Source organism: Macrobrachium nipponense, chromosome 31 (assembly GCF_015104395.2).
Source record: "Macrobrachium nipponense isolate FS-2020 chromosome 31, ASM1510439v2, whole genome shotgun sequence".
NCBI lineage: Eukaryota > Metazoa > Arthropoda > Malacostraca > Decapoda > Palaemonidae > Macrobrachium > Macrobrachium nipponense.
In genome coordinates this window covers 56,089,001-56,114,635 of record NC_061093.1, presented here as the reverse complement: position 1 = coordinate 56,114,635, position 25,635 = coordinate 56,089,001, and the positions used below count along the sequence as shown (strand labels likewise).

Genomic DNA, 25,635 nt, shown 5'->3' with positions numbered 1-25,635 from the left:
ATTTTACATATATAGATATATATTTTATATATATATAATTATATATATATACATATATATATAACATAAATAACACACACACACATACACACATGTATATAAATAAATGTATATATATACACACATATATATATATATATATATATATATATATATACCTAGTGAATGAAAATACCAAAGATGCAGCATTGCCTTCAATTTACGGAAGATTGCCAAGGTAAGTAAGATCATCAGACTAGCTCGACGATCAAACTTGTACTATGCTGAGACACGAATAAATAAAATTAAAATTAAAACCTAAGTGGTAATTTAATAAGTGTTTTTAATATCATTCGAGGAGCACAGAAAGATTCCACCTTTTCGTACACTCTGCGTGACCATGCGGACCATGTAACCCACATTTTTGGCTGTGATGACCTTTGGGGATAGATCGGACCGGTCACGACTTATACCCAGTAATTTTTTTTGTGTGGTACATCTTTATATATACATTAAGTGTTCGTGTAAGTTTTAATTGTACACACATACACACACGCACACACACATATAAATAATATATTTTATCCTTAAATACACGGTACAAAGGCGTGCACTTGAGAATATGAAATATACCACGAAAGTACTTCTCCCAAGTACCTGTTTCACTTACCTTTCTATCGTAGATTTAAGGATATTCTCAAGTATACCTGTTCCTTCGTGCTACATTGGACTATATTGTATAATGCCTTAAAATTTTGCAGACTTATGAACGTATGCGGCAAAGTTAAATAAAATGACGTGTGTTTATCGTATGACCTGTATCAGTGTTGTACAATAATAAATATATAAGCAGAGGCTTGCATTTTGACTTATGCCCATGTTTTTTTTGTGGTACATCTTTATATATACATTGTGTTCGTGTAAGTTTAAGTATACACACACTCAAAAACCCATACACGAACACACACACACACACACATATATATATATATATATATATATATATATATATATATATATATATATATATATATATATATATATATATATATATATATATATATATATTATATGCTATATATAGTATATATATATATATCTGTAAATATATATATATATATATATATATATTATATATATATATATATATAGTATATATATATATATACTATATCTTATACATGGTATGCAGCAAAGTTAAATAAAATGACGTGTGTCTATCGTATGACCTGTGTCAGTGTAGTACAATAATAAATTTGGTTTGTAAACAGAGGCTTAAAATTTTACCTCGTGCCTTTGACCTCCGACATTCAGTCACAAGCCATGGGCACCTCGTCAGGGCAGGATTTAGCCTGCGAAGCAAAGCAAAGCAAGGAGAAAGTCGGAAACATTTTTAATGGCTCTCTGTACCAGGGTCTAGATACAACTCTGGAGCCAAAGTCGAAGCCGAGGTCGAGAGAACTCAACGCAACTCCTTCCGAGTAGGTAGTAAAAGACTCCCTCTGCTTTCGGTTCTCGAATTCCGGTTATGAGATGTGCAGTCACTCTCTCTCTCTCTCTCGTCTCTCTCTCTCTCTCTCTCTCTCACTGCATGCCTTCACAGTTTCGAAATATGAAAACATCCAGTTTTCTTCTGGCTAAGCCTCTCTTCTCTGCTTCTGTCCTCAATACCTTGCTTTTGATGTGATACACACACACACACACACACACACGCACCACACATACACACACACACACACACACATATATCTCATATATATATATATATTATAATATATATTCTTTTATATATATCATACATACATATATATATATATCTATATAATATATATATAGTATATCTTTTATATAGACATACATACATACATATCTATATATATATATATATATATATATATATCTATATATATATATATATAATATAATATTATATATATTGTGAGAAGGGTCTCCCCCTTCCATGCCATCTCAGCTTACAATTAATGTTATACTTTCCCATTAATAATAAAAGGCAGACATCCCTCTCTCTCTCTCTCTCTCTGCCAATATCCTTCAAGGAATTAATCCTATAACATCCTCTGTTCGCCCAACTGCTTGTGTCCCTGGATTGCAGACGCTGCCAAGGAGGAAGTCTGTCTGGGATAGGATTAAGTTAAACATAAGACAATTAATTATTTCACAGGAGGAATGCATATTTCAAAGTTTAGCAAATGAACTGCGGATGAGACTAGAAAAGTCTCGAATCACAAAGGTTTATGGGGATTATGAAGACCTGGGGAATAATGGATAGATTATATATCGTTTTATAAGTCTCCCTTATGGAAGGGTATCATTAGACGATTAGAAAATATGAGATCTAGTCAGTCTATGTGTTCGTAGGTACCACTACATTGCATCTTATAATATATTATTATTATTATTATTATTATTATTATTATTATTATTATTATTATTATTATTATTATTTTTTTTTTTTTTTTGCTCTATCACAGTCCTCCAATTCGACTGGGTGGTATTTATAGTGTGGGGTTCCGGGTTGCATCCTGCCTCCTTAGGAGTTCACCACTTTTCTTACTATGTGTGACGTTTCTAGGATCACACTCTTCGCATGAGTCCTGGAGCTACTTCAGCCTCTAGTTTTTTCTAGATTCCTTTTCAGGGATCTTGGGATCGTGCCTAGTGCTCCTATGATTATGGGTACGATTTCCACTGGCATATCCCATATCCTTCTTATTTCTATTTTCAGATCTTGATACTTATCCATTTTTCCCTCTCTTTCTCTTCAACTCTGGTGTCCCATGGTATTGCGACATCAATGAGTGATACTTTCTTTTTGACTTTGTCAATCAACGTCACGTCTGGTCTATTTGCACGTATCACCCTATCCGTTCTGATACCATAGTCCCACAGGATCTTTCCCTGATCGTTTTCTATCACTCCCTCAGGTTGGTGCTCGTACCACTGATTACAGCAAGGTAACTGATGTTTCTTGCACAGGCTCCAGTGGAGGGCTATTGCCACTGAATCATGCCTCTTTTTGTACTGGTTCTGTGCAAGTGCCGGGCATTCACTTGCTATGTGGTTTATGGTTTCATTTTTTGTATTGCACTTCCTACATATGGGAGAGATGTTATTTCCGTCTATCGTTCTTTGAATATATCTGGTTCTTAGGGCCTGACCTTGTGCCGCTGTTATCATTCCTTCAGTTTCCTTCTTTAGCTCTCCCCTCTGTAGCCATTGCCATGTGTCATCGCTGGCTAGTTCTTTAGTCTGTCTCATGTATTGTCCGTGCATTGGTTTGTTGTGCCAGTCCTCTGTTCTGTTTGTCATTCTCCTGTCTCTATATATTTCTGGGTCTTCGCCTACTTTTATTAGTCCTTCTTCCCATGCACACTATAGCCACTCGTCTTCACTGGTTTTCAGATATTGCCCCAGTGCTCTGTTCTCGATGTTGACGCAGTCCTCTATACTTAGTAGTCCTCTCCCTCCTTCCTTTCGTGTTATTTATAGACTGTCCGTATTTGCTCTTGGGTGTAGTGCTTTGTGTATTGTCATATGTTTCCTGGTTTTTCTGATCTATGCTGCGGAGTTCTTCTGCCTTCGTCCATTCCACTATTTCCTGCGCTGTATCTGATTACTGGCACTGCCATGTGTTTATGGACTTTTATCATATTTCCGGCGTTTTTGAGTTTGACTTAGTATCGCCTTGAGTCTCTGCATATATTCTTTCCTGATCGTGTCCTTCATCTCTTGGTGTTTTATTATTATTATTATTATTATCATTATTATTATTATTATTATTGTACTTAGGAAGCAGACCCTCTCTCAAGCATACTTTATTAAAAGTAATGGCTACTTCAGCAGCGTTACACTTGTAGAGAATCTCTACAAGTGTAACGCTGCTGAAGTAGCCATTACTTTTAATATCATTATTGTTATTATTATGATGATGACCGAATTATAAGATTTATTTTATCTGCAGTGCTGCTGCTTTATTTTTTTCACATCACACATCCATTGACCATCTTAATTTATGTAAAATATAAAAGTTTTTATTTTCATTCCTAAACAAATCAGGATTCCGAATGAAGTTTATAAGGTGACGTTCATTTTGAATGACGAACATTTATTAAAGTCCGCCTTTGCCAGTTGTTAGAACAATGAACGTTCTCCGAATGTTTACCAGTTTGGCAGTTGAGAATACAAGCAGAGATAAACAGTATTCTATATAATCGAAATTTTTTTTTATTATAACTTAGTAAACTTTATTTCTTGTACTTGTAAATGTTTTGATTTACGTTTACCGATGAATTTTCGTTAATTACAAAGATAAGTATAATCGTTCATGCGATTCGAACAGTGTCCTGATTAAGGATATGAAATTCCCGAATGCTTAGGAGGCGACGTTGGTGGTGTTCATTCTAGTCATAAATCTGAAAGGGAGACGATAATGACATAGCATATCAATAGCATGAGTAAAAATGTTTTGAAATTTTGTATTAGTTATATGTATAAATATATTAAACACTTTTATGCATTTATTTGTACTTTTAGACGACAAATTGAATAAAAACCAAATATACGTTTGTAGTAAACAGTTCAGATATTTGCTGCCGATAACAGTCGGACGTTTCGCGATGTTGTTGTGTTGTCAACAAAAGCCAAAATCAGCTGATTGAATCTTCTTTAAGTGTTTCGTAGTGACTCAAATTTGACGGCTTTGGACTCTCGATAATGTTCGAATGACAAGATGGGGACTTTTAAAGATCCAGCGAGGCCTGTTACAGGTAAGAACGCTGCTGATGTGTAGTTTAGTAGTCGTCTGTAGCTGCAAGTCGTATACCTACCTAGGTAGCATACAGTCACCATAGCTAGCCTGTTTTTAGCTAATGGCAAAAGATAGTAATTATATAGGCACAGAAACTATTTTATTGGGCATATTATTATTTGCGATTGGTGTCGTGTATCATTCGTTTAAGCTCAAATTTCTAGTGGCTACCTCATAGGTTATGCCAAGGGTAGCTTGACAGCTATAGGGTAGATCACCACGGCAGGCCAACCAGGCCACCTACTATCAACGCTTGCCACCCTCCGAAAAAGTACATTATAACGCGTCCTGACACCCGAGATGGGCATCAGTCGCGACTTGTTGTTGGTGAGAAACGGAGCTAAAGACCTCTACTCTCCTTTCGAAGTAAGTATTTTCTCCAAAGTTAGAAATTAAGGCCAAATTTTAAGATTTAAACAGAGGGTACTGAAAATGGCGTCCACGGCAGTGGAAATCTCACCAAAACGCTTTAGAAATTTTTACTTACAACTAAAAATGTTTCGAAGATTGACGCCATCTCGATGTTTACGGAGTCGCTTGTGTCAACAAACTTTCCATTTCCTGTGATAAATCCGCACACCACTTGTACCCACAGACGCTGGAGCACTTTCATCACAACAATCGAAACACGATTTCTCACCAACAAACAAGCCAGGAGTAAACAGCTGTTTTGGTAGATGACGAGAAGCGTGCTCTTAGCTAATTTTTAAATAAGTAGTAAAACATCAATATTTTACATATTTATGATGATTAATTTGAAAATATTCGTTATTGAAAAAGTAACTCGACTCTGACTCAAATTTAAGTAATTATTTTTCTGAATTAGAACGTTCTTTTAAGTTTGTATTATGACGTCACGACATCTTGACTTTCGTACCTATTGTAAATAATTGCTATACTCAACTGTCTTGCAGAACAGTTTACCAGTTATTCATGCAGATTGTTATCAGCTATTCATGTAATTGTTATAATCGTAATGCGCATATATATCTTTTATTATTTACTTTTTGGATATATGAAGATGTTTTACTGCTGGATTACTGCCGTAGTGTGACGCAATCGTTTTCGGTCCCTGGGCCTCTGTCTGTTTTCGCACCATAAGAAATTATGGGGCCGAATTTGCAATGACCAGAAAGTCGTTAAAAGAGGAAAGTTAGCATTGAGGGGCATATGTTTTGACTGAGAAAAATACAAATTTATTCAATAGCTAGCTTGTAAAAAACTACTTGGTTTTATAAAAACTTGATTGACAACTAAGCCAGCATGTCTACTATGGGTTTCAGAGACAGTGCAAGCACGTTTTTGGGCAATACCTATTTCTGTAACGAACACTCGTAACAGAACGAGATTTTGTTATAGTGCATTACACCCAGTGCCGTAATTTATAAGGGTATCGTGAATCACTAATCGTAAAGAATAACGACACTTGTCCTTGTACCAAGAGACAAAAACTCCATTATGCAGAAATGGATACGAACACGCATATAAAGCTCCACCTACCCTCCCCCCCCTCCACCGCCATCCCTTTTCTTCTTCGTTCCTCCGCCTTCCTTTCTCTCTCTCTCTCTCTCTCTCTCTCTCTCTCTCTCTCTCTCTCTCTCTGTTCTTCGCATTCGATATGTGTTGACCCTCCAAACTGGGTATAAGACTACACACAAAACATTGAAATTGGTGAAATTAGGCTATGTATTGGAAGTATATATACATAAATATTAAAGCAATTTTATCATTATTGCATTACCATGACAACTAGAATTCATGGAAACAGTTTATAATAATGGAACGGCGTATGTGTGAAGCCTCCACTAATGTGGCAACGATGATTTTGCCATTCTTAGCATGCAAACATTAAAGGTTACATTTATTTCTGGCATACGATTATTAAAGAAATTCAAAATACTAATATAGACTGAAATCAATGAAAAGTGCTAGCAAAAACAAAAAAGCAAAAAAAAAAAAAAAACGTATATAATTCACTTTTCCGTAGTCGTTCCTCTATGCACTTTTCCGTATTCGTTCCTCTATGGTTTTCAGCAGCCAGATGTACGAAAACGTTAGAAACATTTGATTGTATCTACTTTAGAAATATCTGTAATTTTTCGGGTAATTTGGTTGCAAAAAAGGGATAATATACATGAATTAAATCAAAATTTTTAAATAACAAAGTAAATTTAAACTAAATAACGAGTAAAGTAAACAGTTTAGGGAATAAAACTTTGCAGTTTCATCGTCAGTCGTCGTCTGCTGTTCATAACTGTGTTTATGGCGCGCGCGCTTAGAAACCAGGAACAGCAACGGGTTTAAAGTGCAATGTGGAGTGAACTGAGACCAAAATGTGTATAATAACAATCAAATAAGCACTGTGGAGTTTCAGTTGTGATGGCAGTAAGGATAAAAACCACCGATTACAAGGTAAGAATGAATTCAGTTCAAACCATAACCCCGGGAATAACAAGTTTCATACTTTCACTAATATAGGCAACAAAATGTTGTTTTATTGTGCTGATTACAACTGCAATCTTGAGTAAGATCAATAAACGTTACATATATACGCTAACATTGTTCAAATGAGTGCTGGGAAGGCTGGGGAAAGATGGTGGCCATCACTGATCAGAACCTTCCATGAAAAACGTAGCCGCCATATTGGATTTCAAAACTGCCTTGAAAACATATTTTACGAAGAGCTCACATGCTTATTTTAGTTCGTGTTGGGCTTTCATATATCACATTATGTTGATGAAACTTCAGTCTTTTAAATGGTATGCTTAGAGTTGCAATTGTATTCTTGTTTCACCAATTAAATATCGAGTGAATAAGACCCGTCCACCGTGATGAGGGTTGGCCTGCCGTGGTGATTTACCCTAACCTACCAATCCTCGGTGAATAGGTTAGGCAAAATGAAGGCCGCGTAGTATGTCATTTACTAATTTATTAACAGATTTTCCAAAAATTTTCATGTTGCTTGACGAGTTTTGATCATAATTTCAAGTCCAGACTTCTCATCATTGTGCTTCCCTTCCATAGGCTAGCCTAGGGTAAATGACCGAGCGGCGATATAGCGGCCACCTCTCTCGGAACGCGGCCACTTGCCTTAAAATCGTTTGAATTATGCCATTATTTCGTAATTTAGGAGAAAACACTTACTTCGAGAGGAGCGTAGAAGTCTCGGTGTGCTGCCTGGATAGGCCACAACTCTTGACGGATGCTCATGGCAGAGAATTCAAGTACTTTTTCCGGGAGGTGGCCGCTATGTTACCGCTCGGTCATTTACCCTATTGTCATTGCGTGTCCCTTTCTTAGGCTAGCCTACATAATTATTTCAAGCAATTGTGTGGAAAACCTTGGTTGGGAACTAGGGTTTTGTCATAGGAAAACCAAGCAGGTGTCAAGTGAACCCATCACACTAGGAAAAAATGCAATATACCTAATATATAAAGTCACAAAAATCTATGGTTCATGCGCATAATTAGGACAATTTGCCACCTCAAGGTCGATCTGTTTGCTACTGCCCAAAAATGCAAAACTCCCAGTTTACTGCTTTTCATGCTAGGATTCTTTGGTTTAGATAACTGATGCTTTTCCTTCTAGACCTTTACACTTTTCCTGGGACAAAATTTCAATGAAAAAAGTTGAGGAAAACCACAAATGAAGATTTGACTATTTTAATATATGAAATTTATGTTTTGTTTTGATCACTATCTGGTTTGTACCTATTCTTGTGACATTTGGTGAGCTTCATAATACAAAAAGTTGGTGAGAAAATGGCAGTGTTTCCCTAAAGTGGTCATAGTAATAACCTTAGTCTTAGGATACTGGGTCTTTGTTCATACGTACATTGCATCTGTTTTAATAGTTTTCTGCAGAGGTACAAGTTAATGAATGCATTCGTGTTATGCTGCTGGGCTGAGAGTATATAGTGCTGTATGTGCTTAAATTAACTTCTCTCATGTATTTCCTTGTCATCCATAGTATATTAACCACAAAGATAAGAGTATGGCAAACAAATGAGACAATTAGGCCCTTTTAAATTGTTTTGGACTTTACACAATACTAAATATTGTTACAGTTTTACAAAATACCATCTGCTAATCTTAGCAGGTGATTAGTGATGTGATAACTTCTTCCTGTGACCATGGTATATAACATATTAAGCTGCCTGTGATTTTACTTTTTTAGTAACTTGGATGCAGAGCATTTTGTTTATAGTATATGCTTTTGTATAGTTAAATTGTACATCATTGTATATCGTGTGTTTTATGGGTAGTGCATTCTTTATCTCATCAAAGTTTTCATGCTATTCTTATATAATTTTCCCATCAAAGTTTTCATGCTATTCTTATATCATTTTCGCTGTGTTAGTAACGCTTTCGTGGTTGATTTAGGCTTTGATATGTCATTTTGCATTTTCTTGGGCAGGGAAACCAGGTCTGGTATCCAAACAGCCTACTACCACCATCATCCCATGGCTACTAATAGTGAATGCAGTGATAATTTTCAACTCTAGGTATTTAGAGGCCCTTTGGAAAGTTTTCTCCTGCTGCCCCCTCCCCCAAGTAAAAATAAAACCTGTTTATAACAATTTTGGTTAGGTTGCGTTACACATTACAAATTTTTCCTCCAAAAATTGGATGCGTAAAAATGTGAGGTTAGGGGAAAACGGGAGTTTTATTAGAGATTCAGTAAACAAAAACACTTTCAGTGATTATATTATGGTAGATTTCTTTCCAGCAAAATTGGAATATCGTTTGACGAAGATAGATTTATAGTAATAATTTAAAAGATTGGTTATCGTGATTGATGGCAATGTGCATTATATTTGTTTAGTTACCCTTATTGTATTACGACACCGTTTTCTGTGAGCCCGTAAGACATACGATAAGGGTGACTATGAAATTTTCCTCTTGCTCGTAAGTTAACTAATAGGTATTTGTCATTAAAATTCGCAAAGTTATTAAGCAGATTGAATTTCTTTTATGGTAAGTTTGACATATATTTAGTTATGAACAATATACTCAGTACTGCTCTCACCACATGATAGCTCCACCCATCAAATTTAGAGTTCCTTTATGATATCGGAAGCTAAGACCAACAATATATATAAATTGCTCATATGTACAATGTGGGTATAAGAAGAAATTAGAAACATTTCGCTTAATAGGTTGTTTTTCTCCCATTATTATTATTATTATTATTATTATTATTATTATTATTATTATTATTATTATTATTTTTATTATTATTATTATTATTATTATTATTATTATTAGATTATTACCCTGTTAAGCGCTGTTATGTTTGATATGAATTCGTTGAGATAACAATTCATTAGGCAATTGTAGGTATACTCTTACGTCTTGTTAACTTCACGGAATAGGAATAAGGGACCCAAGTGTTTAAAACTGTAAAACCCTATTTGCAAGCTTAAAGCATTTTAGCCCGCTGTCTCTGAAGATGCTAGTCAGCTTGTCATCACGGTTTGTAGGCTTGCGTGGATACTCAGCTTATCATCACGGTTTGTAAGCTCGCGTGGAAGAGAGAATTAACTTAGTACAGGCACCTATAACGGCATATATGAGCATTGAAGCCTCCTTTCAGTATATATTGTCTTTCGTTCAAGCGAAAGCCGTCGTGACAGGCAGCTGAAGGGAGTGAGTTAATTTGCGTAGAGAGAATATTAGCGGTAGGCCTTATAATATTAATGAATCGGTGATTTGCGTGGTTAATGGTAGGCCTAATAAATAGTCGAGTTACGTTATTTATTCCAATAAACGAGGAAAAATTATTTTGAAGCTTTGCAATAAACTTTGGCTTGTATCACGAATGTTGGTTTGCATGTTTTGAGAGAGAGAGAGAGAGAGAGAGAGAGAGAGGAGAGATGAGAGAGAGAGAAGAGAGAGAGAGAGAGAGTGACTCTTGGTGTTTGCAGGTGTGTATGGTCACACCGTTATGATAATGACGATATAACCCGGTCACGGCTTCTGCTGCTCACGATCCCCCTCCTGCCCCTAGGTGTAATATATATATATATATATATATATATATATATATATATATATGTGTGTATATATATATATATATATATATATATATATATATATATATATATATATATATATTATATATATATATATAATATATATATATAAATATATATGTGTGTGTGTAACTGAATCACGTAAGTTTGGAACGTGACAAATCCATAAATAAAGGTATAAGCCACGAAGGAAACTCCGTTGATTATTTTTCCTTCGTGGCTTATACCATTTCTATATATTATATATATATATATATATATATATATATATATATATATATATATATATATATATATATATTTATTTATTTATTTATGCTATTATTTTACGTAAATCTCCGGATGTGATTGTTCGCTCAAGTATATTTGGAAGACTCAACCTCATTTTAATCCATCTCCTTTTTGCATATTCTGTCGTCATTAATCGTTTTTTCTCCATCTCTAATTTCGTAACGTATTTAAATGGTGTTTTTCTGATTTTATTAAGTCTCTTTCGTTACTCCAGAAGGAATCTTCACTTCCATCTCGAACGACTTTTTTTTAGTTTTCTGTGAAAGAAAACGATTGAGATGGCTTTTTGGTCTGACCGTCGGTAATTTTTCTGTCCGCCCTCAGATCTTACAAAGTACTGAGGCTAAAGTGCTGCAAATTATTATGTTGATCGTCCACCCTCCAATCATCTAACATACCAAATTGCAGCCCTCTAGCCTCATTAGTTTTTATTTTAGTTAAGGTTAAAGTTAGCTATAATCGTACGTCCATGACACCGCTATATGTGCCTACAGCATAGGCCACCACCAGTCCGCGGCTGAGAATTTCATGGACCGTTAAAGCTGAGAGTGCCATACAGCATAGGCCACCACCGAGCCGCAGCTGAGAATTTCATGGGCCGTTATAGCTGAGAGTTTCCTACAGCATTATACGCTGTACAGAAAACTCGACTGCATTTTTTTAAAACTTACATAGTGCCACCACCAGGCCGCGACTGAGAATTTCATGGGCAGTTAGCTGAAGTTTCATACAGCATAGGCCACCACCGGGCCGCAGGTGAGAGTTTCCTTCAGCATTATACGCTGTACAGAAAACTCGGCTGCATTTTTTTTTTACTTATTTCTTATAACTGCAATTTGACATGGCGTGACCCAGTCAACATTTATTACTCAGTTCGAATATGTTAGCCAACGAGCTTTGGCTTAAGCGAACGTTCTGCACATGACGAAAATATGTAAATAGACAGGAATGAATTTTGAAAGCACCATAAACGTACCTGGAACGACCATAAGTAGAGTCCCAGGTAACGTCGGCTCACTTTTTAACGCTCTGAAGAGAACGCTACCTGACAGTAATGAGTGTTCTCACGCCGAGTAAGTGGTTTTCTTTACTACGCTTTTTTCTCTCTTTCTTGAGAATTCTCCCGTTTTGTTTTCACACCATTCGCATGAAGAAGAGCTTGGAGTCGTATGGTTTATTAGATCTCTCTCTCGCTCTCTGATATATGTATATATATATATATATATATATATATATATTATGCAAATAAATTCTTGTGTGTAAATAAATTCTTCTGTTAAAATAGGCTACGTCTCAAGTATAAAAGGTCCATTAAAACACTCTCGGCTTAAACCTGATGGACTATATTTCGGTGGACTAGTTATATAGTCCTTAGCTATAAACCGAGAGTGTTTTTAATGGGCCGTTTGTAACTTGATGTATATATATATTATATGTTTATATGCGTTTTTACGTAAATAGGTTTAGGTAATAAGACAGAGAGAGAGACAGAGAGAGAGAGAGAGAGAAGAGACCTTACCTTTACAGACCTTACAGTTCGTTCGGGTTGCCCCAGGTCCCTCAGTGTGAGGCGCCTCTAATGTCTACCAGAGAGTTGCTAGTACATCTTCCGGTATATTTTGCATCTTCCAATCTTGGATGGTCTGGGATGCAGTTTAGATATTTGTCGAGCTTATTCTTAAACACATCTACGCTCACTCCTGATATATTCCTCAGATGAGCTGGCAACGCATTGAATAGACGCTGCATTATCGATGCTGGTGCGTAGTGGATTAATGTTCTGTGTGCTTTCCTTATTTTTCCTGTATAGTTTTGGGCACTATTAATCTACCTCTGCTTGCTCTTTCTGATATTTTTAGTTCCATGATATTTTCTGTTATTCCTTCTATCTGTTTCCATGCCTGAATTATCATGTAGCGTTCTCTTCTCCTTTCTAGACTATATAATTTTAAGGATTGTAGTCTTTCCCAGTAGTCTAGGTCCTTAACTTCTTCTATTCTAGCTGTAAAGGACCTTTGTACACTCTCTATTTGTGCAATATCCTTTTGATAGTGTGGGTACCATATCATATTGCAATATTCAAGTGGACTACGAACATATGTTTTATAAGCATAATCATGTGTTCAGCTTTTCTTGTTTTGAAGTGCCGTAACAACATTCCCATTTTTGCTTTACATTTTGCCAACAGAATGGCTATTTGATCATTGCATAACATGTTCCTATTCATCATCACACCAAGGTCTTTAACTGCTTCCTTATTAATTTTGTGATTGTCTCATTATTAGGTCCCCTATATGCATATAGCTTTCCTTCTCTGTCTCCATAATTTATTGATTCAAATTTATCAGAGTTAAATACCATCCTATTACCTCTGCCCAATCATATACTTTGTTAAGGTCTCTTTGTAGAGCGTTCCTATCTTCATCACAAGTAATTTCTCTACTTATTCTTGTGTCATCAGCGAAACTACTCACTACCGAATCCTTAACATTACTGTCTATGTCTTCATCATAATAACAACAATATTGCAGCTAGCACCGTACCTTGTGGCACACCGGATATTACCTTGGTTTCATCCGATTTATCATCGTTTGCAATAACTATCTGTTTTCTGTTGTGTAAAAATTCTTTTAACCATCTTCCTACTTTATCTACGATATTGTGTTTTCTAATTTTCTTTGCTAATATATTATGGTCTACTTTGTCAAAAGCTTTTGCAAAGTCTAGATAAACCACATCTGTTTCATTTCCGCTTTTCATATTTTTGAATATGTTCTCACGGTGGACTAACAGTTGGGTTTGTGTACTTTTTCCGGGTACGAAACCATGTTGTCCTATATTAAACAAATTATTTTTTATTAAATGTTTCATAATATTTTCTTCATTACCCTTTCATACACTTTCATAATATGTGATGTTAGACTCACAGGCCTATACTGCCTCTAGTCTTGATCCACTTTTGAAAGTAGGGGTGATATATGCTAATTTGTGCTCATCATAAATCTTGCCTGTATCTACACTTTGTCTTAATAATATTGCAAGTGGCTTTGCGATAGAATGAACTACTTTCTTTAACAAAATAGCAGGGTGACTCCATCCGGCCCTGCAGCAGCTCCATTTTAATTTCATTAATTGCCTGCACAATATCAGCTTCATTAATTTCTATGTCAGCTAAATATTCACTATTTTCGTCCCTTACTTCTATATCATTATCTTCATTATCTATTCTAGGGGTGAATTCTCTCTTATATCGTTCTGCCAGTATGTTGCAAAATTTCCTTTTTTTTCATTCGTTAATCTCCCTTCAATTCTCAGAGGGCCTATTTCTATTCTTCTTTTATTCATCTTCTTCGCATATGAGTATAAAATAGTTTTGGGGTTTTGCTTGATATTTAATAGGGTTTTTTCTTCCAAGTCCCGTTTTTCATTTTCTTTTGATTGTATAATCTTTTGTTCTGCATTTTCTATCTTACTTTTTAGTTCTATAACTTTCCATGCATTTTTTTCTTTTGCAAGACCTTTTTTCCACTTTCTGATTTTCTGGAACAAGATCCTTCTGTCTCTTGGTATGCATGAATGATGTTTACTTTTCTTCTTCGGTATATATTTATCCAGAGCCTGTATGTGTGTTTTAGACATACACGTGTTCCAGTGCCCTGTGATATCTGTCGTTTTCAAGTTAACTCCATGAATAGCGTAGTAAGTTAAAAGTTAAGTATATCTTAGTTTAACCAGACCACTGAGGAGCTGATTAACAGCTCTCCTAGGGCTGCCCCGAAGGATTAGATATTTCTACGTGGTTAGGAACCAATTAGTCACCTAGCAACGGGACCTACAGCTTAAATTGTGGGATCCGAACCACATTATTTCGAGAAATGAATTTCTGTCACCAGAAGTAAATTCCTCTGATCCCGCGTTGGCCGAGCCGAGAATCGAACTTCGGACCACCGGAATGGTAGCCATGCGCGAAAACCACTCGTCCAACGAGTAACTAGTGAAGTGAGTGAGTGATGTCATGAGACTTGGACGAGGAGGGAAGGGAACAATCTTCTGATTGTTGAGATACACACTGATTGATTGGCCATTTCCTGAAACTTCGCCTGTGAAAGGTCACATTTTGTCGTTTTCGAGAATCCTCGCCTGGTCCCTGATCAGGTCTGCCCTGAAGGACGGTCGTTCACGGGGTAGAGAGAGATTTGGGCGGAGGCAAGGCCGAAGGTGAACAGGGGTGGTGCCTTGTGGTTGCAGATTTTACGAAAATGAAACAAAAAGTATTCTCTAGCATTGTCTTTTCGTTTTTTGAGGAAGGGAAACGTTGTTCTTTTGCTTTGAAATATAACGGTTACGTAGTTTTTTCTGGATTGGAAAAATGATCTCGAGTAATATTGGTGGTATTTATTATCTTGTAATGACTTGTATCCTTCAAGTATAGCCAGAAATGTTACTTTAGGATACTTTTAAATGTGATTCATCATTAGAGAAGTGAAAAATCTTGGATAAATGTCTGTTTTCTACATAAACGACGCTGTTTATGGGGAAATTGAAAATAGTTTTAAGATTATACGTATTTTGTTGAGATCGAGGCTAAACATTAATTTTTTGGGGGTTACAATTTACGATCTGTTGGGAATGTAACACCAATTTTGGGTCTGAGGATTTAGAGTAATTGTGTACTACAGATGATTTTTGTATATTCAGGGTTTAAATGTCAGTATTACCTGGACCGTCAACTTTGACGCAATATGTTGATAGCTTATTCGGTAATATACTGCTTACGTGTTTCAAGAGAACCCGTATGGAAATGCCCTTAGAGATGCCCCAATCAATCAACACCTGAATGAGAGAAGGCGCAGTTTAATTTCTGGATTACAGGCGGGGAAAGTTCCTCGTTGGACGAGCGGTTTACGTGCTCGCCTACCAATGCGGTAGTCCTGAGTTAGATCACACCGCTCTGCCAACGTGGAATGAGAGGAATTTATTTCTGGTGATCAGAAATTAATTTCTCGATATGATGTGGTTCGGATCCCACAATAAGCCGTATAGGTCCCGTTGCTAGGTAACCAATTGGTTCCTACCCACGTAAGAATATCTAGGGCCATTCGTGCCAGCCCTATAGGTGAGCTGTTCATCAGCTCAGTGATCTGGCCAAACTAAGATATATACTTTTACAGCCAGGAAGAACTCCATGGCGGAAATCCTCTAGATAAAGTCATGAGTAGGAATGACGAAGAAAGACGTGTCCTTGATCTCGTGCTCTTATGTCAAGTTGAAGTTAAGTATATCTTATTTTAACCAGACCACTGAGCTGATGAACAGCTCTTCCTAGAGTTGGCCCGAAGGATTAGATATTTTTTACGTTGCTAGGAACCAATTGGTCACCTAGCAACGGGATCTACTACAGCTTATTGTGGGATCCGAACCACATTATATCGAGAAATGAATTTCCATCACCAGAAATAAATTCTTCTGGTTCCGCGTAGGCCGAGCCGAGAAACGAACTTCGGACCACCGGATTGGTATAGCCGACGAGGAACTTCTTGCGTCAAGTACAAAGATTGTTCTGTGAGGCGGATTTGGCACGGCAATTGTTTTGCGTTTACGCAAAAGGTTTGACCTTCTGTACCTGAGTTACGATGAAGACGGAAGGGGAAGGTTCCGTATATATATTATATATATATACTCATACGGTTTATGGTTTTGAGTTCCGTATGCACCGTGTAATGTTCTGGAATGTGACCTGTTCAAATTCAGACGTTTAAAAGGTTGTTTATTTGGGGTTTAATCGGAGTCTGAGGGTGAATTCAAAAGTCCGCTTGTATAGAAACGCACTCTATATCATTTGAAACTCGTGTTATATTCTCCACGTCAAAATTTAATGACTGGTTAGGGGGCGAGGGGGGGGGGGGTAAGTTGGGACGGGAGGAGGCCATTTGAATTACACCGTACCTGCATTATGTTTATCTCTATAGTACCGCTTGCCGCTCACAATAACGGAAATGTAATAACGTTTTTCAACGTCGAATCGTACTATTGCGTGAGCTTTTTTATCAGTGTGATAATTTGGCGTACTTTGACGTTAACTCTCGAACTCTAAATTTTTATAAGTGTGATAATTGGTTCAATTTTTACGTGAACTCGAACTGTAAATGGCTATATACCAACTAGCGCGTGCGCTCAATAACCTATGTCTAATTTTCCACATGTTAGTAACCCTGCCCATCGTAAACGTGCAACTACAGAAAAATGAAATTTCCATCTTTTATGACTAATTCTTATGTAATATTCTGTCGAATTACATATACAGTTCCCACTATGCCGGCGTAATGGATCCTCGTATCAACACGAGCGGTTATATAGCGCCTCAGTGGCGTGGTTGGTATGGTATTAGCGTCCCACCTCGGTGGTCGTGGGTTCGATTCTCGGCCATTCCATTGAGGAGCGAGAGATGTGTATTTCTGGTGATAGAAGTTTATCACTCTCGACGTGGTTTGGAAGTCACGAGGAGCCGTTGGTCCCGTTGCTGAATAACCACTGGTTCCATACAACGTAAAAGCACCATACAAACAAACAAACAAACAAACGCGTGGTTATATATGCAACACATGGCTTCCGAAATTAAAATGGAGGATTTCTTGGCTTCGTATTATTATTATTTTCTCAGGAAATGCACCAGGATGTCAGTTGACATTTCTACGTCCAGTGCCTAAGGTTGTCTCACAACTTACCAAGTTCGTTCGCACAAAACAGGGAGCACTGTGCGTAATATCTCGTGGTCACATAAACACGCACACACATACACACACACATATATGTGTATATATATATATATATATATATATATATATATATATATATATATATATATATATATATATATATATAGTGTGTATCGCATATTATACTGCCTTGGATATTTTGCCATAAGCTTAAATTGCATTATTTTCTCTCGAAGCCTTCATAGACTCTCTCTCTCTCTCTCTCTCTCTCTCTCTCCTCCCCTCTCCTCTTCTCCTCGGTCCCTCTCGTCTCTCTCCTCTCGTTCCTCTCTCTCTCTCTCTCTCTCTCTCTCTCTCTCTCTCTCTCTCTCAGAGCAGTGAAATGGCACACCCGTCTCTCCCATAATCTTCAGATAAGAGATAACACGTCGAATGGAACTTTCATTTGTGAAAGTTGAGAGAGTTAAGTGAGTGATTTAAGCTCCCGTGATTTTGCGAAATTTCTGCAACGTCAACATCTTTCTTTCCAGGAGAGTTGCTCTCACAGTCTCTCATTACCAAACCTCATTATCGTTATCAGATGCCAGCGCAGATATATCACGATCATTGTTTATCGTTACTCTCAAGTAGCGGCACGGAAGACAACGTATAAACGGTTATTATTCGGGACAACTTTCACTAAAGCTCATCATCAATACGTCATCACGTCATCCCCTTTCTCTTGGTGCGAGGTGTGGTGATCGCTTTTTTTTTTGACCCACTCATTATTATTATTATTATTATTATTATTATTATTATTATTATTATTATTATTATTATTATTATTATTTTGTTAAAGAGGATGGCGGCATCAGTGGAATTAATTTTATATATGGTCTTTTCAATATATAAAATCAGTTCCACTGGTGCTGGCATCCTCTTTAACAAAACATGTTTGAGAGAGGGTCTCCTACCCTCATATATTATTATTATTATTATTATTATTATTATTATTATTATTATTATTATTCTCGCAACCTGGACTGCTGGGAGTCAAGATTACATTCATCATCATATTGTGGCCATTCATTATCCTAATTATAATGTTTCTCTCTCTCTCTCTCTCTCTCTCTCTCTCTCTCTCTCTCTCTCTCTCACGTCCGCAAAGAGGGCAGTGGGACGGTCATTGAGGAGATGGCTTGCTTTGCGATAATAATAATAACGAGGCCGTCAAAAAAAAACAAACAAACAAACAGAAAGGGATGACGTACTGATAATGAGCCTTAGTGAAAGTCGTCCTCTTATAATACAAGGAACCATCTCTTATTTATTGATATAAAAATGCAAGTAATCCCATCGTTCTCTCATATGGTTTAAGTCTTAATCCATTCCATCTCGCATGGAGCTATCTATTTTATTTGTTTATATAAACAATGCAAGTAATCCCATTTGAACTGATATGCTTAGAAGGAGGCATTTGGAATGATAATAGCTAGATATCTGAAGGTAAGCGTGCTGTGTACAATACGGAAGAAAATGAGAAGTTTAGCGTGAGAAAAGTGACGCTCAATTCTCGTAGTTAACAATAGCACGGTTTCCTTAAGTAAGAACCTATTGCGGTGTTTATTTCCTGGAAGTTTTGTGTTTCCAGGTTCTTAAGGAAAACGTTATTACTTGCGCTTCCTTGTTGCACTGGGAAAAAAAAAGCTAAGAAAAACCGCTTCCTTAAACTATAAATATACATTTGATTACATCGTAATTTTCGATTTTCACTGGTACGTCATGTTATGACATGAGCTTCAGTTTCCCGTAGGGGGGCTAGTGCCGTCAGTGCACCTCATTCGGTGCAATGTAGGCATTACTTAAGGTTCTTTGCAGCGTGTCCCTTCAACCCCTAGCGGGAACTACTTTCATTCCATTTCACTGTACCTCCGTTCATATTCTCTTTCTTCCATCTTCCTGTCCACCCTCTCCTAACAATTGTTTCATAGTGCAACTGCTTTGAGGTTTTCCTCCTGTTACTCCTTTTATAACTTTTCAATGACAATTTCCGTCTCAGCGCTGGATGGCCTTAGTTGCCCCAGTGCTTGGCATGATGCCAAAGATCTATACAAATGAAATCGAATCAAACCAGTTTCAGTTTGTTTCCAGTTAAATGAATTCTTTTTTTTATGACAGTTTGGTAGAGTGGAGACGCAAACCCGGACCGTGAGATCGGTAATCAGAAATAGATGAATGCAGTTGTGGATAAAAACTGAATATAATGACTATGCACTAAGGTGTCAGCCCGTAGCCGATAAATTTGACCATGTCTTAGTCATATTTGATTGCTTTGTTTTATACTGAGCTCCAGGAAGCTTGGTAATGCGTGAGATATTTCCTTTGCTTTTATGTTATATTTTTGAAATGGTAGTTTTTTTTTTTTTGGGGGAAGTGGCTTACCTTGTTATTTTCCGTAACGGTCGCTCGAAACGGTCGCTTGAGACGGTCGTGATTTAGATAGGAATGCTGTGGCCATGGTCTCAGATTGTAGATCATGGTTGTGGCTGGATATAGGTCGCGGAAGTTCACCAAAAATTACAGATATTGACCTGGGTTCATTTTCAGTATTTATGATTATATATAGCTATTTGGTATTTGATTAGAACATGCTTTAGTGGATGTCGATATTCCAGCAAATATTTTATTGAGAGAGAGAGAGAGAGAGAGAGAGAGAGAGAGAGAGAGAGAGAGAGAGAGAGAGAGACTGACCGCTGACAATCGCGGAAGGCTCACAAATAATTTCCGTTTTTATGATTATATGTAGCCTCATTTGGTATTTGATTTAGCTCATTAACTTTAGTGGAAGAGTTCGATGTTGCAGCAAAAATTTTTTATTTTATATATTATATATATATTATAATATGATATTAATAGTATATATATAATATAGTTAATTATATTATATATATATATAATATATATATCTATTATATAGAGAGAGAGAGAGAGAGAGAGAGAGAGAGAGAGAGAGAGACTTACTCTGATAATTTCATGTCAGTGCCCTACATTTTCATTGGATTCGTATGCTGTCAGCAGCAATAATTCCTGTTATCATTAGTGCTTTTAGAATATCAAATCAATTACCGTTATTTGTATAATTTCCTTAAATTTTCAGTTGAACTGCTCTTCACTCCCTCAAGGAACGGAAAAGAGGATGTCATTGAGTTTTTCGGATTCGCGTCAGGTAATTTGTGATGCCGATGAATTCTCGTTAACCTGCTGTTTGGTATTACTTGAGTTGCCAGTTAACCAACATTTTTACGTTTATCAATGGTTGCAGTTTGCAGTTTTTTCATAAAATCAGTTGTAGTTTGTGTGTGTTTTCAGTTAACCTTATTTTTTATGACAGTAATCCTCTGCTGGCGTTTGTTTGTTTATAGTAAGTATATACCATAGTAGATTCGCATTAACCGTGTATCTGATGTCTAGGCCAGTCCCTTACGACGCTCCTGATTGGCCGTTGATAAGCCAATCACAGGGCTGCAAACTCTCAGTCTCTCGAGAGTTCACATAGGCAGGATATATGTTCCACCTCTCCCGAGAGATACTTTTGAAAGACTTATGCCTCAAGAGAGATGGACACATACATCCTGCCTATGTGAACTCTCGAGAGAGACTTGAGAGTTTCCAGCCCTGCGATTGGCTTATCAACAGCCAATCAGGAACGTCGTAAGGGACGGGTGATGTGAATTTACTTTAGCTAATCTTAATCAGTTTTTTGAAGTTTTGGAGTTTCTAACTAACCTGTAAAGTTATGATTTTATCAGCGGTGGTTTTCGTGAGTTTTTAGTAAAACCGTATTAACCCGTTATGTCTCACATTGATTAATTGTTATGAGTTTTGGATTTTCGAATTAACCCATTGTGTATTACTCTTTAATCCAATGCAGTTATTATGGTCTTTGAGTGCTCGCGTTAGTTTTGAAACTAGCTTCATTAACACATTGCTGGCGTTTCTAGTTTAATAGAGCACCTCCATTTAATAGATCTGTCTCCTCAGTATCACTTTCCGTCACCGTAGGGGGTTAGCGCTGTCAGTGCACCTCATGTGGTACACTGTAGGCATTTCCAGTTTTGTAGAACACTTCCGTTTCATAGATCTCTGTCTCTTCAGTATCACTTTATTGATATTTCCCACTCCGTAGCGCTTTCAGTGCACCTCATGCGGTACACTGTAGGCATTTCTAGTTTTATAGAATGCTTCCATTACTCTGTATCGCTTTATTGCTATTTTCATTCTCGTTTAGGGGTAGCGCTGTCAGTGCACCCCATGCGGTACACCGTAGGCATTACTTAAGGTTCTTAGCAGCGTCCCTTCAGCCCCCTAGCTGCAACCTCCTTCATTTCTTTTACTGTACCTCCTTCCATATTCTCTTTCTACCTTCTCACTTTCCTAGCGCAGCTGCTTCGAGGTTTTCCCCCTTTTACAACTTTCAAATCTCTTTACTGTCGATTTCTCTTTCAGCGCCGAATGACCTCATAGGTCCCAGCACCTTGCCTTTAGCCCTTAACTCTATATTCGGTTCAATTGACATTTTCGTATCCACCACATTGCCACACGATTGAGATGTAAATGTTTCGTATCAATTCGTGATCACGTTCGGACTTTTCACATTAAAAAGGTTAATTAAGGTCGTTATATTCGTGCTGTTGCTCTGGAGTTGAATTTTTTTTTTTTTTTTTACTTCTGAGTGTGTTTGCGTTTCATATTTAACCCTTTCACCTATTCACCTTTGTTGATTCTTTCTCGGCCAATTAACGTCATTTCAAAGACTTATAATTACACGTGAAAGTCCTCCTTGCGAGCGTGAAGACATCAGCGGAAAGATTTGCTGGTACAGGTCTGCTATATATCTCATCAGTGAAAGCTCTCACTCGTTATGACTCGTAATTCTTGATAATACGCTCACAATCTTTGTGTATTTCTGTGGGTAGTTCACGTGTATATGTGTGGGTCGTTTTGAGTGCGAGTTTCTTTTGATTAATACATTTTATACACATTTATCGTGTATCCTTTTTTTTTGGAAATTTAGTGGCATTCACGTATAATTGACTCGTAATTCTTGATAATACGCTTAAAATCATTGTGTATTTATGTGGCTATTTCACGTGTATATATTTCGGTCGTCTTGGGCACGGGTTTCTTTTGATTAATACATTTTATACACATTTATCGTGTATCCTTTTTTTTTTGGAAATTTAGTGACATTCACATATAATTGACTCGTAATTCTTCATAATACGTTTAAGATCTTGTGTATTTCTGTGGATATTTAACGTGAATATATTTGGGTTGTTTTGAATATGAGTGTCTTTTGATAAATACATTTTTATACACATTTATCGTGTCATTTATTTTTAAATAATGAGGCCAGAAATCACCAGGGAGTAGTTTAATTTCCACTCTTCCTGGGTCACCAACAGAGACTTACTGCCACACCTACATATGTTTTTGTATAATTACTCTTGTAAGACATCCTATGTCCTTATTTTACCAGTGATCAGGAGCACAGAAGGAAGTGCTCGAAATATATGGTTGCAACGTTCAAATAGTGTTTTATGGGCCTTTTATCTTTATATAGTGACATTCACATATAACTGAAGGTCATTGTTTAAACGGTAGGTTTTAATTAGTAACACCAAGTAGCAGACTGAGGAAAACGAAAGTGACCAAATGGAGATGAGATAAAGATTTGGAGTTTCTTTTGATTATACATTTTATACACATTTACCGTGTGTCCTTTGAAAATTTAGTGACACTTGCGAGTATTTGGAAGCTGTTGTTTAAACGGTAGATTTTAATTAGTAACACCAGGTAATAGACTGAGGAAAATGAGAGTGACCAGATGGAGATAAGACAAAGTTTTGACGTATAGAGAAATCTGGTCAGCAAGCAAGTCGCCATGAAGGAGAATGTTTATACTAGACTCGGTTGAGGTTTTTGCCAAAAATCTTCATTATCATTAAACTCCGCTTATCGTTAGAGAGTGTCAAGAGGTTTATAGACTTTGTTGTCATTTTGCCAAAAATCTTCATTGAACACCTCCTATCGTAAGAGAGAGAGAGTCAAGAGGTCATTAGTGAAAGTGTGTCTGATAAGTGATGCTGCTCATTTTCTGAAATGACGACGTCTGGGATGAGATTTCCGGAGATTAATGACCGAGGTGCTATGCAACTTCCGTTTTATTTGACTCCGGGTAACATTTATGCATTAGGGATGATTTTCCCTCGTGGATTTCTCAACTGCTGTTTATCTGTTGCTCATTCGTATGAGTTTATTTGTTTATTTTTTTTTAGCTGGTAATTTCATCTGTTATTTTTTGTTCCTTCGTCTTCGTTCTGATTAATGATTTTCTCCTTTGTCTTATATATATAATATATATATATATATATATATATATATTATATATGTATATATATATATATATATATATATATATATATATATATATATTATTATTCTACAGTGTGCCAACTTGCCTTTCAAGTGGATGACCCTTTTTTCGGGTTGCGCCGGGTGATGTTTTGATAATGATAAGTTTGCAAATTGCAGTATATTATGACTGCATCATGTAATTTAATTTGTGCTTCACTCTCGCAATTGCTAAGAGTTGCCATGCATTCATCTACTTAACAGTACTTCCAAAGAGTATGGACTAGATAAGGTATTTTTTCTTTACCAAGGTAAAATTACCGAAATAGAGTCGCAAAAATACAAGCAGATGTGTCATCTTGCCACAGCAGGACGTTGTCATAACAACCACTTGAGTCGTTGTCAACCTCATTTATGTGCCTCGACAAAATGAAACGTCAGGTCATTGGAAGTTTACTGCAGTTAATGAAACGGTTACTCTTCTGATCAATACCCAATGGAAGTGTTGTACAATACCCAGTGGAAGTGTTGTACAATACCCAATGGAAGTGTTGTACAATACCCAGTGGAAGTGTTGTACAATACCCAGTGGAAGTGTTGTACAATACCCAATGGAAGTGTTGTACAATACCCAGTGGAAGGGTTGTACAATACCCAGTGGAAGCGTTGTACAATACCCAATGGAAGTGTTGTACAATACCCAGTGAAAGTGTTATTAGTGTGATAAATATAGTAATATAGTATAACTCTTAGAAGGAATAATACGAAGCACTGATGAGAGTGATATATATATATATATATATATATATATATATATATATATATATATATATATATATATATATATATATATATATATATATATACCCCAATGAAGTAACGATTGAAATAGTAGTAATAATTTAAATGTTTTCTCTTCTCATGCTTTTCACCTCTTGCATATTTCATCGTCTCTGGGAAGTAAAAGAAGCAGTAATAATACTTATATTCTAAATTGGTATCCATTGACCATTTAATTTGTACGTCATTAGCCGCCCCGACAAGAAATTGCTTTACGTAATTACTGTACTTTGTTAAGGTTCAAATTAAGGTCTCCACTTTCACTTCGCAACTGATGTTAGGGGGCTTGGGTAGACATTTACGAGATTGTATTTGGGATGTTCCTGCGCCTGCGCATCTCGGGAGGAAATGAATGATGCCATTTTGACCGGTGATGACTAGCACGGAGAGATGTAGTAATGAATATCCAGGAGAAATCAGACGGTTGCCATTTTACTGCTAACTGGGAGATGAAATCCTCTGGTGTCGCGTTGGTTTTCTTTTATTTGGATGGATATATATATATAAATATAGACACACACACACACATATACATAAATATATATGCGCAGAAG

At 36.6% G+C, this 25,635-nt stretch overlaps 1 protein-coding gene across 1 annotated transcript in view; it reads left to right on the top strand.

Moving 5' to 3' along the window:
* The first annotated feature begins 4,599 nt into the window (after positions 1 to 4,599).
* The window catches only part of LOC135206987 (rho GTPase-activating protein 8-like), a 265,248-nt gene continuing 244,212 nt past the window's right edge, over positions 4,600 to 25,635 (top strand). The window contains 2 exon segments of the mRNA XM_064238590.1: positions 4,600 to 4,766; positions 20,985 to 21,053. Of these exon segments, the coding sequence (XP_064094660.1) occupies positions 4,730 to 4,766; positions 20,985 to 21,053 (106 nt within the window). The 5' untranslated portion in view covers positions 4,600 to 4,729.